Source organism: Parus major, chromosome 3 (assembly GCF_001522545.3).
Source record: "Parus major isolate Abel chromosome 3, Parus_major1.1, whole genome shotgun sequence".
Lineage (NCBI taxonomy): Eukaryota > Metazoa > Chordata > Aves > Passeriformes > Paridae > Parus > Parus major.
The window spans coordinates 9998720-10016939 of record NC_031770.1 but is presented as its reverse complement, the minus strand read 5'-3'; the positions used below and the strand labels follow the sequence as shown (position 1 = coordinate 10016939).

Below are 18220 nucleotides of genomic sequence, written 5' to 3'. Positions count from 1 at the left end.
AGCCTGCAGGACTTCCCAGAGAAAATGCTGAAGGCTGGAGATACCTTCCCTGAAGAGCAAGTACTTTTTGTGCAGCTTCTCCCAGTAACGCGATCCAGCCCCCATCAATGCTTCTGCTTCATTATAAAAATTATTCCTTTTTCATTTAATCTAGAAATTGATGCAGTCAGCTGCAAATCCTTCACATGTGGACCAGCTTAAACCAAATCAAGAGAATATCAGTTTAACCACAAATTAGGCCTGACCTTGATCAGAGTAGTAAGATGTAAGAGCTATAAAATGCCTCTGGGTCCCTTTCCACCATTATTCTGGCATTTCCACATGGTTCCAAAGGATACTTATTTCTCTCTCTCCAGTCCAGACTGCAATCCATGCTGTGCAGGAGATAGTCAGTGCTGTTAAATTGTTGACTCAGTCCTTTATCTTTTGTTTTGTTCGTTGATTCATGACATAGTAAAGCTTTACTGTCTTTCTAGGATTCAAATTTAAATACTTTTCAAGGAAGCAGTTCTTCAGTCCTTCAGTCATTTTCTAAAGTCTGCCCTGGTTCTAGACCAAGTGCTTTAAGTTTTTTGCACTAGCAATTTGTTCTTTTCATAAAAGATATCTGTTATCTCTTCGTCATGTTGTTCCTTTTATCATTTATAATTGCAAAATCTTGTTGTAACATGCTCCCTAAACACATTTCCCTTTTAATACACTGGAAGAACATTGGACTGGAAAAAAACCCTAGAGTAATTTAAATCAAGAGATCTAGATTTTTAAAGATACTCGAAAAATGCTGAAATGACTTCAAATTACTGCTTTTAATTGATTTTTTTTTAAAAATAAAGTGTAAATGTCTTGATAATCATATTCAGTCAAAATCTGCCAACTTTAAATTAAATACTAGATCAGGTCATTATCTGATACTAGAAACTGGTGTCTTCCACGTTGCCATCTCTTTTGTTTCCTAAAATGGTGGTGTCAAAGGCAGTGCCTCTGATCTCATCTCGCTATATTAAATTAAAGAAAATCAAATTATCTAATATAAGCATTCCCTTAGTGTGCAGGAGTCTTAAACCCTGTCATCTTGTTTAGATTGTTTTGACATGTCTAGCATCCGGTGGGATGACTAGTAGCTGTGAGCTGACCTTGTGAGCTGACTCCTTTGGGTGATTCCAAAAGTCATCGCCTGCTTCTAGGCTCCAGTTGGATTTGGTTTCCCTCTGCTGTGAAGGTGTCTCTCTTTCTTCCCTTCTACCTCTTCTAAATGTAGCCCAGTCATGCTTTCAGTGCCCCCTCAGTGAACTCCAGGATGTATTTGAGAGTAGCATGGCCTGAGTGCCACTGGATTTCTCCAACACCATCATGAAGGATTTATAATTGTGTGCAAAGTGAAGCTCCTCATCAGAAACAGTAGAGCAGCTTTGGAGGAAATTCAAAACCATCAGATTTGCTGCTGTTGTTGCTTTACCATTCTCTGTTTTCTCTTCAGTCTGCTTTTTATCCCTTTACTTTTTGTCCTTTTATCTACTGCACAGAATGAAGATCATTCTGTGCAGTTCTGCTTTGTTCACTTTCCTCTGCACTTCTGAAACCACGGGGAGTCCAGATCTCAGGATTGCCTGTGTGAGTTTAAGTGGAAACAGAAGGGGTGTCTCAGAGAGCTGGGAGTGTTTCTACCCACCCACTTCCACACCTGAAGCACAATCAGTTCCAGGTCTGGTCACAGATCTTGGATTGACTGGCAAGACATGTTCTTCTCCATCACTCTGGCTCAGTATGGGACAGCTTGAAAGAAAGCTGAGTCTTCTAGAGACCAAGGGGAACACATGGAGGGGAGCCCAGGGAAGGCATGGTGCTCAGCAGAAGCACAGGGGTGCTGCTCTGTCACACACACAACTGATCTTGGATAAGACACTGAAGTGGGAACTTCCTTTCTTCTGTCTGTTGCAGCAAGAGCCTTACCCTATGTCAGCAGAGGTCTGTGGAAGATGTTGGTTAGTTACAGGGGAATTGAGAGAGAAGATGGTTAGAAAAAAGTATTAGACATTAAAAAAATCAACAGGCTTCTAAAATGGGAATTATAGGTACTGTAGAGACAAAAGGATAAAGATACAGTTGTATGACCTTCATTACAGCAGTGTGGGCCTAAAGTGTAAGCTTCAGGGCTAGGAATGAAGTTGAGTGTGTTTCCAAGACATGAGTGATCAGCACCAATCCTGGTCCAAACCTCTGTGATTCAGAATTTATCATGGTACTCTATTTAGGATCCTTTATGTTTATATGATGTTTGAATGTACCCATGTCCTGTATTTATAACTTGTATTTTTTTCCTGTCTTAGATATTTTAAAGCTCATTTAGTTACTCTGTCTTGTTTCTTCAGACAGACTTTAGCTGACTCTTTTTTATCATTCTTACACACGTGCACACGTACATAGGAAAAAAAATGTTAGTGTAAGTCTGAACAAGTGTAGATAGCATTTGATATGAGATTTAAAAGTGAGTAAATACAATGCATCTACTTACTTCGAAAGTATTAATCTAGCTTTTATGGACTTGAATTTCATTATATATTTGTATTGAAAATGTGAGTCAGGATTTTTTCTGGGTTCCGCTTTACAATTCAGAACTTGCTATTTGATCTTCTTCAGGTTACTTACTCTTTCTGTGCCATAATTTAGGTACATCATCATCATCATAATTGTAATTATAATAATCACCTACTTCATAAAACATTATGGGGCTCATTTACGAGTGATATTCATAAGCTGCTCTGAGAAACTTGGTAGAAAGATCCCATAAAATATAATTACAATTATTATTTTATTTAAAATATGTTTAGCTTACAAACAAAGCTGATGAAAAGTTGTGCAGTAAAGCACTTTTAACTTATTCATCAATGGCTTGGATGAAGGGGCAGATGCCTGCTCAGCAGGTTCACTGGTGCACAAAGCTGGGAGCAGTGGCCGATACCCCAGGGTGCTGAGAGCCCTTCAGAGGGACCTGGACAGGCTGAGATGGGCAGGGAAGAACCTCCTGAAATTCAGCCAGGGCAAGTGCAGGGTCCTGCACGTGGGGAGGAACAAGCCCAGGCACCAGCACAGGCTGGGGGTGACCTGCTGGGCAGCAGCTCTGCAGAGAAGGACCTGGGGGTGCTGGTGGACACCGAGCTGTCCATGGGCCAGCAGTGCCCTGGGGGACAAGAAAGCCAAGGGGATCCTGGGCTGCATTGGGAACTGCATTGGCAGCAGGTCAGGGAGATGATCCTGCCCCTCTGCTGAGCCCTGGTGAGGCCAGTCTGGAGTGCTGTGTCCAGCTCTGGCATCCTCAGGGCAAGAGAGACACGGAGCTCCTGGAGAGGGTCCAGCAGAGGGTGACAAAGAGGATGAAGGGACTGGAGCACCTCAGTTCTGAGGAGAGGCTGAGGGAGCTGGGCCTGTTCAGCCTGGAGCAGAGACACTGAGAGGGAACCTCATCAATGTCTGTCAGTGTCTGCAGGGAGGGCTCCCAGGATGGACCAGGCTCTGCTCGGCGGTGCCGGGCAAAGGGACAAGAGGCAACGGGCAGGAACTGAGGCTAAGGAATGATGAGGAAGAACTTTCCTGTGCAATGCCTGAGCACTGGGACAGATTGCCCTGAGTGGTTGTGGAGTCTCCCTCACTGGGAATATTCAAGAACCATCTGGACACCATCCTGTGCCACGTGCTCTGGGATGGCCCTGCCTGAGCAGGGAGGCTGGACCAGATGACCCACGGGGGTCCATTCCAGCTTGCCCCATCCTGTGTTTTTGGGAAAGCAGCAGTTCATTGCTGTACTCTCACTGCACCTGACATAGCTGCTTATTGAGCATGATGTTCCAGGGGGTAGCATTCCTCCTGGTACCAGAAGAACACTGGCAAGTACAGTGATCACTGCTCTGGGATGCACTGTACAAGGTGAGGAGTAGCAAGTCTCAACAAGCTGGGAACTCAGTACCTGGAGCCTTTCTCAGGAGACAGGAGCTCAAGGTCCTTCTGCTGCCCAGAGACATCTGAACCTGCCACATGGCAGCCTTGGCATCCATTCTGCAATATGGAAAACTGGGAACCCGGGGGAAACCATTTTGATTCAAGTTACCCAGAGGTTCAGTGCAGAGAACAGATGCTGCTGAGGCCAGACTGCCTTTATTGGAGCAGGAGTTTCCAGCAGAGACCCCCATATGTTTAATGAATTGCCTCAGTTTAAAGATAAATCCAGAAGTGGACAGACTGGAGTCTTCTTCCAGACTTATTTAATTATTTTCATTTTTATCGTAACTCAGCTTATTCTCTGAAGCATTCATTTTTTTCAGTGATGTGTTGCATGTACATATGAAAATACTAACCTTAATGCTGTGTGTTCCTACAGATGAGGATGAGGATGATGATAATATTGAGATAGATACTAATGAGGAGGCTCCTGAATGCTCTGTTACTGGAGGTGGAGATGAACTTACTAACCTAGAAAATGACCTTGATTCAACGGGTAATTTAAATAATGGCTATTTTGTGTATTTTGCATGACTAACACTCCATCATCATATAAATACTGATGTGCTACTTGTCCCTCTGTCAGCTTTATTCCTGTGTGCCTTTTCAGGTCTTTTAAACCCTAATGTTTAATATCCTCCATTCATGTTTAGTTGAAATTTAAAATTAACAAAATCATTATTTCCAACAATGTCAGATTTAAATGTCTCCTACTCTTCTGATGGGGAAGTGCACCTAGGTCACATTGGTAAAGCAGAGCCACCTGAAAGCACCCTGCCTGGGTTGTGCCAGGTAGGCAGAGGGATGAGCAATGGTGTGGGTGAGTGCCACTCTGCACTGCCATCTTGGCCCATCTGCTCAGGGAAGAGGAGCAAATGTGGTTTTCTGTGTTCATACAGACTTGGTATCTCTCTGGTTCCTTCCCGAGGGCCAGTTCTTGTGTTTACACATTGTTGCCCCAGTGGGGGCATGCATGTATAAATATGAGCAGAAGCAGTCTTATTTACTTAACAGTGTTCAAATAAGAGGTTTTATAAACATGTAAAGTCCACAGGAGTGTTATTCTCCCCCCTTTCAAAAATCTTTAAGCCCAGCTGGAGTTTAGGTGATAAATGTGGTGCTAAATACATTGGAATCTTACAGTTAGCTCAGGCCTGGAGTAACTTGGCCAGCACAGGACTGTGTCTTGAAACAGGCAGTGCAAGAGAAAATATCTTCAGCATCCTCTGGCTTGATTCTGCCCATGCCAGCTAGACCCAAATGTGTAGTCCATAATAAGTTAAATCAGAACCTTATTTAGTGTTTTTTTGTTTGTAAATTAAACCAACAGTGATGTGTATATGGCATGTTCTAGTCTTGCTTGCATGCCAAAGATTCGAGTCATGTCCTTTATTTTTTTTCTATTTGAGGATTTCCAGACACATAAGAAAATATATTTAGTGTTTCCAGCACTTGAATTGAGCTTGCTTAAATCAGAATCCTGTCAAATGATTTTCCAATAAAAACTGGTTAATTTTAGGAGGAATAGAAACTGAATAAGTGCATATTCTTGTCCCATTGCTGCCCCAGTGACCTACCAACATTTGTTTCTGTGGGGTGCAGGTACCTTTTAAAGGATACAAACCCACTGCCCAGTGCTCCATGTCCACCATGGGGAGACATTCTGAAAGAAACCTGGGACATTATTTTGCAGTTCAGTCTGCACAGTAGCCAGAGGTACAGACAAGTAAGAAAGAAGATGGGCAGTAATACAGAATACAGTCTAGTGCTGTGGTAGAAATCAGACTACGTGGATTTTGGTTTAAATCCTCCAATCATACCAAGTTCTAATAAAGGATGAATGTCCTGGGAACACACAAAAATACAACTATTAAGGGACATTTCACATTTGGGATCATTATGGACCATCTTAATTAGTCCCCTGCTGAACCTTAGCCCCTCTCATCTCTCTCAAGAAAACTTTATTTTTACTCTTTCTTGGTTTGAAGTATCGCTTCTGTCTGTATTTGTCAGTACTTCTACGTGTTGTGAACCTCTTATTTCATAGTTATTACATGGAGTTTATGCATAAACCCACCAGAATGTGCATGTACTTACATGTGAGCCTCAATTAAGGACACCCTGACTGGGTGTGCCAGAGGAAAGGGAAACTATCCTTCTTCATAATCCAGCCCAGCCCATGGCTGCTGGAGACAGGCAGCGTTCGACTGCCCGCATGCCAAAAATGTTTCAGCTAATATGCATTGGAGCTCTCCAAACCTTGGAAGGAGCTGTGTGGCTAAACAGTCATGACTCCACTTTCCACACCAGCTGGAAGTCACCAGCCTGCAGTGAAAAACTCAGGTTGTGCACGTGGGAAACCACAGGAACTATTTTTTCCACTGCCTGTGACCCAAGGTGTAAGTGCATCCCATGTGCAGGTGATGCTCCCCTGGCTCCAGTGCAGGGGTGATTCCTCACGTAGGGCTGCATGCAGAGCGTGTGTCTGGGGGCTCCTGTGCCAGTGTTCCTCTGCTTCCCTGCCCAGGGACAGCTCCACAGTCCTGTGCTGCAGCTTGTTATTAACACCTTCCTCCTCCTTACGTGTGAGCATAGGTAACTACATGTGTAGGTGTGTCACAAATTAATACAGTCAATATTCACATACAGAATGAGCATTAGTGGATTAGTGGGAGGCAAATTCTCAACTGCTATTTGTTTGGGCTCTGATCCAAATTGCTAAAATTTATTTTAAAATTTGGGGGCTTCAGCAGACTTCGAGTCTGTCCCTTTGGTGGAATTCTGAAGCATTTTATGACTTCCAGTTTCAACATACTCTATGAATCATAGTAAAGTATTACTAGAAAGTAGTCTTTTTTGATACTGAAATTTTATGAGAAGCTGTGCCAAGAAGCCTTAGGATGAATTACTCGTTCATAAACTTAAGGGGTTATCGGTATGTAAATTATATGATAAATTGTCATCTTTAAATAAATGGCTTTTTAACTGTGTTTTTATACCAAAATGTAGGTATGTATCTGTTGGGAGTTACTTTAAATGTTATCTACTTTCTGTATTTTTCATCTGCTGTCTGCAAGCATGTTTACTTGTTCAGCTGAGTGTCATGTATGTTTTCCAAGAAAAAAAAAATCTATGTATGTTACACAAACCTGCACCAATCACAAAAACAACTAATTTTATTTTTTTTAAGTTCAGAATGATAGCAAAGTGAATTAAATCTACCTTTTAAATTGCTACATTGTTGTAGCAAGTCTGCATTGAAATGCATCTCACTCTGTTGTATGTGGTATTTGCATATTTAGCAGAACAAAACAGTAAGTTGGTGGATTTGAAGCTGAAGAAGCTCCTAGAAGCTCAGCCACAGGTGGCAAATTCACTCTCCAGTGCTGCTCAGAAAACTGTAACAGATAGCTCAGAGCAAGACATTAAGGTAAGTTTTGCTTAATACTTTTGTTTTGGTACCTGTGTGTTATGATTGAGGGTTTGTATTTTGTGAGGAGGAAAATAATTTCTTACCAAATCTTTCCAAGTCAGAAACACAGAAAATCTTCATGGCAGTGCAGTTACATGGTTTGCAATGCACTGGGTTTTTTCCTGTTGATTGATCAACACATTCTCTTTATTTTTTTTTTCTTTTTTTTATTTTTCCTTTTTAATATTTTTTTTTTTTCATCTTGATACTTGTCATTGGCAGAACAGTAACAGATATAAGAAGCTCTCTCAATTCTGCCTGCTCAGGTTGTTACTGATATCAGAAATGTAGCACGGGCTCCATCCTGCTGCTGGTGCAATCAGCAGCCAGACTACCTGACTTGAATGGGAGTGGGGCTGGACTCTCAGAGATTTGGTTCCCTCCCAGTCCTGGTCCTCTGTTTTTCCTATATTAAAATTAAGCTGCGGTACACTTAAAGGGCTTACATACTTTGGGTGCTCAATGAGTGCTTCTGAGAAAAACAGACACGAGTACGTGGTGTATATGGGCACTTTGCCTATTCTTAATGTTCACCACTTCAGCATAAAGTGCCCACCAATCAATTTTCCATTTCATTTTCTTAATTAGACCCCTTGTGTTCTCGCTATTCTATTTTTTTTAAAATAGTCCCTGTATGTCATTAATATCCCTATGGCTCTGGGGCACTTCCAGTTGGGTATAACTTTTCACCCACCTGCAGTCTGTGGGGAGAGCACTGCTGACTGAAAGGATTTCCTTCCCCAGATACAGAGATGCTTTGAAGTCCCAAAACAATGACTTTCATTGCTTTTCCCTTACACTGTCGGTTCCTATAAATTGGTGATGAAAGTGTGTGGCAGCAGCAGAGGACTTTCGGTCTCTATCTTTGAACAAAAGGAAGCCTGGATCAAGTCTGATTTTTGCGTTCAATTTAGCTTTCTGCAGTGGATTTAATGCAAAATGAAGCTGGCCCAAGAATAATACAATGGATTGAAAAGGCTAACTGAATTAGTGGGCTTAGAGGAATACATTTGTAAAGTGGCAGAAGTCCCCAGTCATAAAAAGGTTTCTTAAAATGGGATTTACTAGCTAATCACACTGATATTTTAGCATGTTGCCAGGCCTAAAAAATTAGCCATGTTTGTTTATTTTGGTAAAGACTCTGGTTTAGGCTGTCAGATGGTTATTATACTAATAACAGGAAACCACCTTTTATTTAACCAAAATCTTATAACCACCTGATCAGTGCAGCTGGAAAGTCATCCAGAGGTATAAGCAATACTTGTTTAAGCCTTAATTCTGTGAAATGACACACAGGCTGTCTCTTAGAGTAATTTGGTATCACCTAAGCTGACAAAAATGGTATTTCTCTTTATGAAAAGCATTTGTGAAGAAGTTGATTCTTTTTAAGGTACTCTCACAAAAAGGTGCAACTTAACAGTTTATCTCTGCGTGCGTCTTTTCTAAGGAAGAGTTGAAAGGCGGCGTTATAAGGAATATATGGTGTCCATCTGTTCTCATGGAGCTCTTGGCATTGAGGTGGATTTGTTTTTTAATAAAATGCAGTTTACAGGTTTCTAAATGAGGCATTCTGTGTTTGTGGAAAAGGATAAACTGTTACCTTCCCTTGGGGATTGTGTATCCCCGGCCTCCTTGAGGCGAGAGAATAGGCCGTTGGAGAACTCCCTCATTACCAATTGTCTCAATGCAGAGGAAGGGCAAAGTCTTGGTAGCTTTTGATAACCAGTTTCAGCATTCAGCAGGCTTAGCTATTAGTCATGCATCTTAGCCTTTCCCTATTTACTTTCAAAACACTTAATAAAAATAATAAAAGATTAGGTATAAAATGAAATATTTGTTTGGTACACAGCACCTCGGTATCTGCAGCTTCCACACACCACAGTGGTTCAGTCTTCTGGGATATTTCGTGTTGATAGAATCATTTGAATTTGTTACCAGTATTAACATAGGAAGCCCTGGAAAAGATAATTGTAGTTTCCTTAGCTGTAAAGGGCTTACTTACAAATCTGGCTTTGGAAAGTTATAGCTGATGAAATGCAGTTCAGTGGGGTAGCATTATAATCCTACCTTTTAGACTTCATCCAGCATTAGTGGTTTATCTCAATGGGCATAAAATTAGAAACTAGTTCTTCTTGTCATACAAGTCTATAGGACTAGAGAAAACGACAGATTTCTGTACCGGGCAGGGAGAGAGGCTGAAGGCAACACGCTTTAAAACGATACAGATCATGTTCAGGGGCAGAGACGCCGCGACTTGGCAGCAGCACACGTGGAGCTTGGCACAGAAAAGGCGCAAAGGAGCGATTTTTTGTTTAAAATCGGCATCGCTGGCAAATGCCGGTCACAATGAAGAGGTCTGCTTGGTAAAGAAGTGGAGAGTTCTGCAGGAGGGTGCCCACAGAGCAAAAAGCCAGTCATTGCCACCACATATTAAACAAAAAAAAAAAAGAAAAAGAAAAAAAGGAAAAGTTAATCACTTTTCTGTTTTTTTCCCTGCAGCTGATACTTTCATCCAATGTAAACCACGGCCTGAGTTGTGAAATCCATTCTGTAAAAGCTGTGTCCTGTCCCCTCACAAAAACGTACCTTTCAAATTAATGTCTTCCCGCTTGTAAACAAAAGAAACTGTTGTGTGTCTGGTTTTTTTCCCAGCAGAATGGAACAGAGGAACATCGTGCTGAGCGATCACAAAAAGCAGCAGAACGGTTTAGAAATCCTGTTGTGTTCAGCAAGGACTCGACCGTCAGGAAAACTCAGCTCCAGTCTTTCAGTCAATACGTGGAGAGCAGACCAGGTAGGAGAAAATACAAAACCTGTTTTCCCATCTTATGATTTAATAATATTTAACAATAAATATATGAAAACCCGATAATGTAAGTCCACATTTCAATACATAAATATCAAGCTTTATAATAATTTTACATGTCTTTTCCCTTTTTTCAAGAGATGAAAAGGCAGAGATCAATACAGGAAGATACAAAGAGAGGAAATGAGGAGAAGGCTGCGATAGCTGAGACTCAGAGGAAGCCATCAGAAGATGAAGTGCTTAATGTATATTAATTTTTTGTCTGGTTTCATGATTGCTGATAATTCCAAACTGTATGTGGAAATAGTGCCTTTATTTGTTAAAATGAGATGTTAGGGTTTTTTAGATGTCAATCTCCAGTGCATTCAAAGCAGAGTGAGAGGGGTGCACTGTTGAATTAGTCTGCAGTGTGGTGATAATTGTCAGATAAAAAAAATGAATTTTTCAGAGTTCCACAGCCCCAGCTTCCTTGAGACATTTCCATCAGGGCACTTCCCATAAAGAGATTCCAGTATTGATCTACCGGGAGGATTTTAATTATTACAATAGCAGATACCGCAGAGCTGCAGTTAGAGGGAAGAGTCACATGAGACCTGCTAGAATTTCTCAGCCAACCCATTTTGTTGGCTTGGGTTAATGGGTGTTCAACCTTTCCATTATCCAGATCAGCCGTGAATTACTAGCTGAATGATGTTTGCATTAATATAATATATATGGTAATTTCTTCACTTAATTAACGGGGAGGTTCAGCTCAGTAGGGGTATGGGCTGATCATGTGTAAAATTGATTTGTGAGGGAAATATTTGATAGACCGCAGGGAGAAAGCTGGTTTTGATGGACAGCTGCGGGACAGAAGCAGGAAGAACCAAGTTTTAACCTGAATTTTTTTTGTCTGAAAGCGCAACACAGCCTTTGAGGGTGGTTGTTTGTTGCTCTCCACAGTTTATCTGAACACATTTGTCATTTTTGCTGAGGCAATCTGGAGCTGAGTAGCAATTTTGTACTGCTGTCATATCTACACCAAAACATCGAACTTTTTACGAGCTGGAGTTATTTTTAGCCCAGTTGTACTTTTGCAGAGCTGAAAAGGTCTGGCACAGTGAGTTCACATTATATATGCAGATGATACACATGAACTCTTGGGATATTACAGCCTGACACAGCATTTCTTTTCATCTTCTAATAGCAATTGTTAACAATTATACATGCTGACATTAGGGAAGTTTTCACACTATTTTCAATTAATTATACTTGATGAAAGGCAATATATTGCACATCACTTCAACTCCCCAGACTGATTTTTTTTCTTTCTTCAGGGTCTGTTCTCAGGGAGTTTTGGTTTTGTTGTTGCTGTTTTTCTGGCTATACAACAGGTTTTAAAAAAAGTGTTTTCCATTAGGGACACTACTGTTGACTATTGTGTAGGAAGAGAGGAACCAAATTATTGTCCATAAATTTGGATAACCCAAATTTCAAAATTCAGTGCTAGTTACAGGTCCTGGGAGCTCAGCCATGCTGTTAACTTTCACTTTGAACATGTCTTTATTTGAAATAATATGCTGATGTGTTTATTATGCTTCCTGCCTGAATATGAAGCTGAATTGATTATTTCCGACGCATTTACAGAAAAACAGTTGAAAATGTTCAGTGAAAGTATCTGAGTCCCTTATGCAGCAACAAGTTAGTTGTTTCCTAGTAGGGAAATAAGTCTCAAAAAAAAAAGCCTGTGTATTTTTCTGTTCACAAAGGACAGTGATTTTTGTTTCATCCTTTACAGGGTGTAGATGAAACATGAAATATTTTCATCAGAGTTTTTTTTTTTACCTATTTAAAACATTCACCCGGGCTCTGGGGCAGGCGTAGGAGGAAAAAAAGTGCATGGAAGGTTACTTGGAAGGAGTAGCATGTTTTTCTTAACTTATGCAAAAACATGCTTCAGGAATGACATTTCAGCATGGGGTACAGCCACAACACTGTGTGAAAGTTGTTGAGCCACATGAGAATAACTTGGAGGTACTGAACACCTTTGCTTGAGCTCCTACAAGACAGCCAAATAGCTTTGGAAACACTTGGAGCTGTGTGATCATGTGCAGGGCAGTGCTGAAGAGTTACAGGGTACAAGAGGCAAACTTGTCTTGTTAGAGTGTTCCCATTCTAACTTCTTGGTAAGGTTCAGCAGGATTTATCAGCGTGGCATCCCTGGGCTGCCACCTGGCCAGGTGTGATTGGTGCAGAGGCAGGTTAGTCCCTGTGCACCTGAGTGCCTGCCCAGGGCCTTGTCACCACTTTCTAGGACAAGAGTTGCAGTTAATTAGTGGTGTTTTTGCAGATCACCCTGTGGGCAGGCCAGTTCCTTCAGTCAGAGAAACCCAGAGGGGCAGGATGGCCCAGGCTGGGGGCCCTCAGTGCTTCAGTTGGCTCAGAAGAGCTAAACAAGCCAGGGATCTTGTTTGGGGTTTGGTTTTAATCTTAAAAGCCCACTTCTTAATTGTCATTAGATACTCTTGTGCTAGTGTTTCTAGCCTAGAAAGTTAACATTTTAAAACTGAATCACACCTGAATGGAGTAGAAATGGCACATTAAATAGTGCTTTATTTGTATTACCTTTCTTTTCATGGCACTTTGTTACAGCAGCTTTTATGCACTTAGAAATAAATTACAGGAATTTCAAAATAACTGCCAGCTAGTAAAAAACTGCAGAATCAAATGTTCCCTAAAGAAAAAAACAGGGTGTTTTAATAAACAAATAAGGACATTTGGCAAAATTGTAAAGTTTATGAAATGTGTTAGCTTTTTGGTAGTGAGCATGATATTTGGTTGTTTAGGTAAGTGCCTTACTAAGTGTTTGTGGAAAGGAAAAATGCAACTTACAAGTGATGTTTTTTCTTCTTGTTTGTTCTCTTTAACAGAAAGGGTTCAAAGACACCAGTCAGTATGTTGTAGGAGAATTGGCAGCACTAGAGAATGAGCAAAAGCAAATTGACACCCGTGCCGCGCTGGTGGAGAAGCGCCTTCGCTATCTCATGGACACAGGTACGGTGCCCAATTACACTGTAAACAGTTTTGGCAAATTGAGCGTTCACAAACTCTTATAGAGTTTTGGAAGTGTGAATCTTTGAAGCCTGAATGTTCAGCAAAACTGCCTTGAAAATAAAAAGGCTGCGATTTGCAGCCACCTCTCTGGGCCCTGGTGATAAGAGTGCCTTCATGGGAAGTGATAACTTGCCCTGATACCGTGTGAGCCAGCACTATTGAACAGTGTGCTCATCCATGCAGAGTTGGAATACACATCTGTGCCTCATTGATATGCCACTGCTTAAAAAAAAAAAAAAAAGAAAAAAAAAAAAAGTAAGATCTTCACTGTTCTACTGATTCAGTGGGAAAAAAAATTTGGCCAGCTAAAGCCATGTACTGCATGAAACAGCATAGTACATGGAGGAAGGCTCCATTGACTAGATCACTGAAATTTAAGAATACTATCTGAGTACTGATGCTCCACAATTATTTTATTTGTTTATTTTCAGGAGGGTGGGTTTTAAAAATCTGTGATACTTGGTGTTGTAGGTGCCATTGAAAGGATTAAAATATATGGGCAGTTTTTTGTTAAAAGCATAATGATTGTGACTTCAATGATGAACTTTAGATGGGTATTAAGTGCTGGTGGTCATCAGAAGTGGAGAGGTTAAACCGTAGCAATTGGAAACAAAAAGTGTTTTAGTGTTTCAAAAATAAATAGTGTTGTAGGTCCAAAAAAGGTTCTTCCTGTTCCAGGGGAAAAAAAGTTAGTTGATCCAGATTACTTTGTGGGTAAGTTGTCTTTGTAAGTTATATGGATATCTGATGTTATAAACTTGAAGCCTGTCTTTAACTGAAATAATAGGTTTTAAAGTAAACTTGAATGCGGTGTTACGTTTTGAAATACAGATGAATTGACTTTAGTTAAAGTTCAGTACTTTGAAACGAGCCTGCCGCTCGTATCCAAGTATTAGGGTGTTTTTTTCAATGTGTTTACTTTCTCACGTGCTCAGGTTGTTTGATTTCTTAAACTATGTTTACAAAAACATGTAATTCAGAAACTGTTTCCATGCTGAGTGGATGCTTGTTTAGTAGGACTTTTACGTATTATGGTCTTTTGAAATACTTCTTCAAATGCATTCAATCTTGATCTTTAGTTATTTATCTAAAAAAAAAAATGTGTCTTATCCTCCACATTCTTGTGTTCTTTTTTATATTTGTGAAATGTATGTTCTGCACAAAAGAGCCAGTACAATATTTCACAAGTCTTATATGTACTCTAGATACCACCTACAGATACATATGGAGTCATCAGCATAGCACTTGGGGATTTTAAAAACTCGAATAACCATGTTATTATTTTATTTCTGTCATTTAGTCCATTTTAAAAGAGATTTCTTACTGATTCTAATTTCTTGTATTTTGAAGTATGACAGAAGTTGCTGAATTCTTCCTATCAGACCCATGATGAGGTTAATTTTTTTTATAGGTATCATGCATAAAATAGGAGTCTAGCACGCAGCTGGAGAGTAAGTGTAGTTTAGAGGTTTGTGACTGGAATACTGGTAAATATCCATCACTTCTTGTAATGGGGAGAAGAGGACAAGTGGTGAAGTCATAATAAAATATTTACTTTTAACATTTCCTGAGCATTCAGGATTTAATTTAAAGCAATTTATTTGACAAGTCAATGATGAACATCTTATTTATGTTCTTAGCTAAAAAATGCCATTTAGAAGAAAACATGTGAAAACTGGACTTTTTAACCTATAGTTATAGCCTTGAAAGCAGGGCTTCTCAAACTTCTCTGTGGTTCACATCTTACCAGAAAGCCTTCAGAGGATCTGGTGAATCTCATCTCATTAGTGACTCTCTTTGTCAGGATGGCGCTTGGTTTTCTCCCATACCTCTCAATGGGAAGTAATTCCTCAAGCAGACAAGTTAGGAGCTTGTGCCCATGTCTTTATCCCAACTTCCTCTGTTGGAATCTGGGCAGCTTCACCTCAGTGTCTGACTGAGAAGAGGAATCTGGAAACAAAAATTATGAGTCAACACCATATAGCCTGCCAGCTTGCCAGGGGCCACCAAGTGGTCTGTAAAGCCAAGTCTGAAGGAAGAAAGTAACCACAGCATGGTAGCTAGCAAAGCCCTGAAGGGCTGTTGATGATGATCTTGGGATTTTGCAAATACTCTCTTAGGTGTTGGTGCATACCAGAAAGATGACAAATACAGAATTCTGCCAGCTCTCAGATATTTGGGGTTTCTGAAAATGCAGGCTTTAGAAAAAAGGAAGACACTTGGGCATGTGTAGCAGAAAGATCCTGAAAACTCAACATGAAGGACAAGAATCACTAATGAATTGGTTTAATAATTAACACTCTTCTTTAATCACATCTCTTTCTTAATTTTGTAGTGCTTGGGGATGTAATATTGGAGAACCTCAGGCAAGTAAAGGTTTCTGCTGACCTTATTTCTCAGCAGTTGAAGGAGGGTACCATGCTTGTACATTTGTGTCAGGAAGGGCTTACACTGAATGATCCTAGCAACTGTTTGGAGGGTCATAGTCCCCATCAGTGTGGGAGCACATTTGGTATTGGGATTTTCAGCATTGTTTCTATCTGCACCAGGACCATGCAAAATAAATTAAACAACTGAGAGACTCCCATCATGACAGTCATTTGCCTTGAAGTTAACTTCAGGAGGAAGGTAGAGCATGGTCTGCTCAACCCTGTTGTGTCTGCTTGGGACTACATCTTTTCCTTCTCCACTGTGCTTGGCCTGGTTGTTTATTAAGAATTAGGAAGAAAGCACTGTCTTTTCCTTCTCATCCTTCTCCAGCACAGAACTGGGGGTGTTTTTTTCCAGTGGGGAGACTCTTTGCCACCTGGCAGCTCTTCATCCTTAAGAGTTCGGGAGTCCTTTTTGTTGCTTAGCCAGGAGGGATTTTTTTCAGGCAGCAGCTTGAACATTGTTCTGTATCATTCATTTCAAATCACACATTCATTTCACAAAAAAAGATTTTTGTATCCTCTTCCCATGTATCAAAACATTAGTTTTAATGTTCCATCTGTCTTGGTGGGAATTTCCTTACTATGGGCTAGACCAGAAAGATATGGTGACTAACCGTTGGACACTGCAGGCTTTGATAAATGTGGAAGAAATCATATGTTTTCACCAAAAGAGAAGCAACTGTAAGTATAAATAATATATATTCTTGGTTAGATTCCAGTTAATGGCATTGTTTGACTTTGTTAGATATTTCACTTAGGTTTTAGAGAAAGTTTCTAGCACTTAGGATTGCAAATAAAAGGTTGAAAATGCCACCCTGGCTTTGATAGGGGTGCAGTGGCTGTGGGTATCTGGGAAAAGCGGATCCTGGAGGTTCTCAATGCCCCATTCCCTTTCTGGCATGAACAAGGAGGAGAGGAGTCCTTGATACAACTGCTCTCCAATCCATTCCCTAGGATGCAGCCTGGGTTGCAGAGTATCCATTCCACCGCTGCCCTAGGAGCTGCTGCCCTCCATAAGGGAAAGGCATCTGATGAAAATGGGGCTGTAGGAGGACAGCCTAGGTCCTTGTCTGCACATGCATTGCCATTTTCCTGCTCTGCTAGGAAGCTTTTTTGGCTGGGGAAGACAATTTTCTGGCTGTTGGCCAGAAGGGAGCTGATACTTTCAAAGTTCGTCAGCTAGGCACAGAGTTTGGAACTGGCTGAAGCTTTGCATTTCCGGTGCCAGCTGCTCATGATTTGACTAGAAACACTTTCCTAAGATGTGTGACAAAATAAAAGTTATTAAAATTCCTGGGTTGCTGATTTCCATTTGAATCTGAGTAGTAACACATCCAGTAATTTATGTCAGCGGTGGCGTAACCTCAGTCCTTAGTCTTTGCACGTATAATAAAAATGTAACCTCACCTTGTTCCAGTGCAGTGTGGCTACTGCTCCATTGCAAAGCTGTGAGGGGAATCAGTGCTTCAGTGCCCTGAGCTCCCTGGAATAACTTCATGGCACAGCTGTTGCTGTCGGGATATCGGTAAAGGTTTATAGGAGGGATTTTGCAACATCCGCCCTATGAAGCACAACACCACAAAAAACTTGCTGGGTGCAAGTTTTTAGAGAACAGGCAGCCCAGATGATCAAGTAAGAGGAATGAGTTGGATGATGGAGTATAAAAATCATGATCTAATATCGTTGATTTTTCTTCTTCCTCTGATATAATGGCTTGAAACTAAATGATGACAGAGGTGGGATTATCTTGCTTTCTTTGGGATTGTATTTCCCATGTTGTGCCTAACCTGCTATGGGTAAAATAGTTTTGTGTCTGCCTCTGACAGTGTCTTCCTCCACTGCAAATTCTTCTGTCATTGCATTTTAAGGTGTCCATTATCTTGATATCCAAGTGCCAATTAAAATGCAGAATTATCACATAGCACAATTAAAAAAAAAAGTCAAAGAATCCTGGTCCACAAATCTCTTATCTGAAATTTATCTCTTTTTCAGTCACTGTTTCTTCACTAATTGCAAAAACAAATATTTGAAAAAAAAAATTGTAACTATCAGATATTTTGTTATCTGGCCACAGGGTATGAAGTGTTTTTAATTGTTTTTCTGATTAACTTCAGGCTCCCAAATTCAAGTAGAAGCATATTTGTGTTTTCCATGGGAGATTCTGTACCTTACTAATGGATGAGTATGTTTGTGGTCCTGTACAAGGATTAATGAAATAAAAAAAAACCCCTCTGCTGTTGCTGATTGACCACTGATGGTAAATGTAATTGAATTAGCAGTGCACTAAAATAAATGTAGACAAAATAAATATAGACAAGAAAATCTGGTGAAAGCTTCTGTAATGTTTTAGATTAATAGGCATACAGAATTCTTCACATTTTTTATTACGTTGTCCCTAGATGAATTCAAAGTAATTGGGGTGGT

At 40.5% G+C, this 18220-nt stretch overlaps 1 protein-coding gene across 16 annotated transcripts in view; it reads left to right on the top strand.

The window, feature by feature from the left end:
* Window positions 1–18220, top strand: part of EHBP1 (EH domain binding protein 1) — a 207596-nt gene that overhangs the window by 157755 nt on the left and 31621 nt on the right. For 4 of the 16 annotated variants that reach the window (XM_015622091.3, XM_015622082.3, XM_015622080.3 and 1 more), the window contains 5 exons: window positions 4373–4489; window positions 7296–7423; window positions 10118–10259; window positions 10410–10516; window positions 13181–13304. In XM_015622091.3, the coding sequence (XP_015477577.1) occupies window positions 4373–4489; window positions 7296–7423; window positions 10118–10259; window positions 10410–10516; window positions 13181–13304 (618 nt within the window). The remainder of the gene's footprint in view (window positions 1–4372; window positions 4490–7295; window positions 7424–10117; window positions 10260–10409; window positions 10517–13180; window positions 13305–18220) is intronic. The other 12 variants (XM_033513206.1, XM_015622086.3, XM_015622084.3 and 9 more) reach the window with 7 other exon arrangements.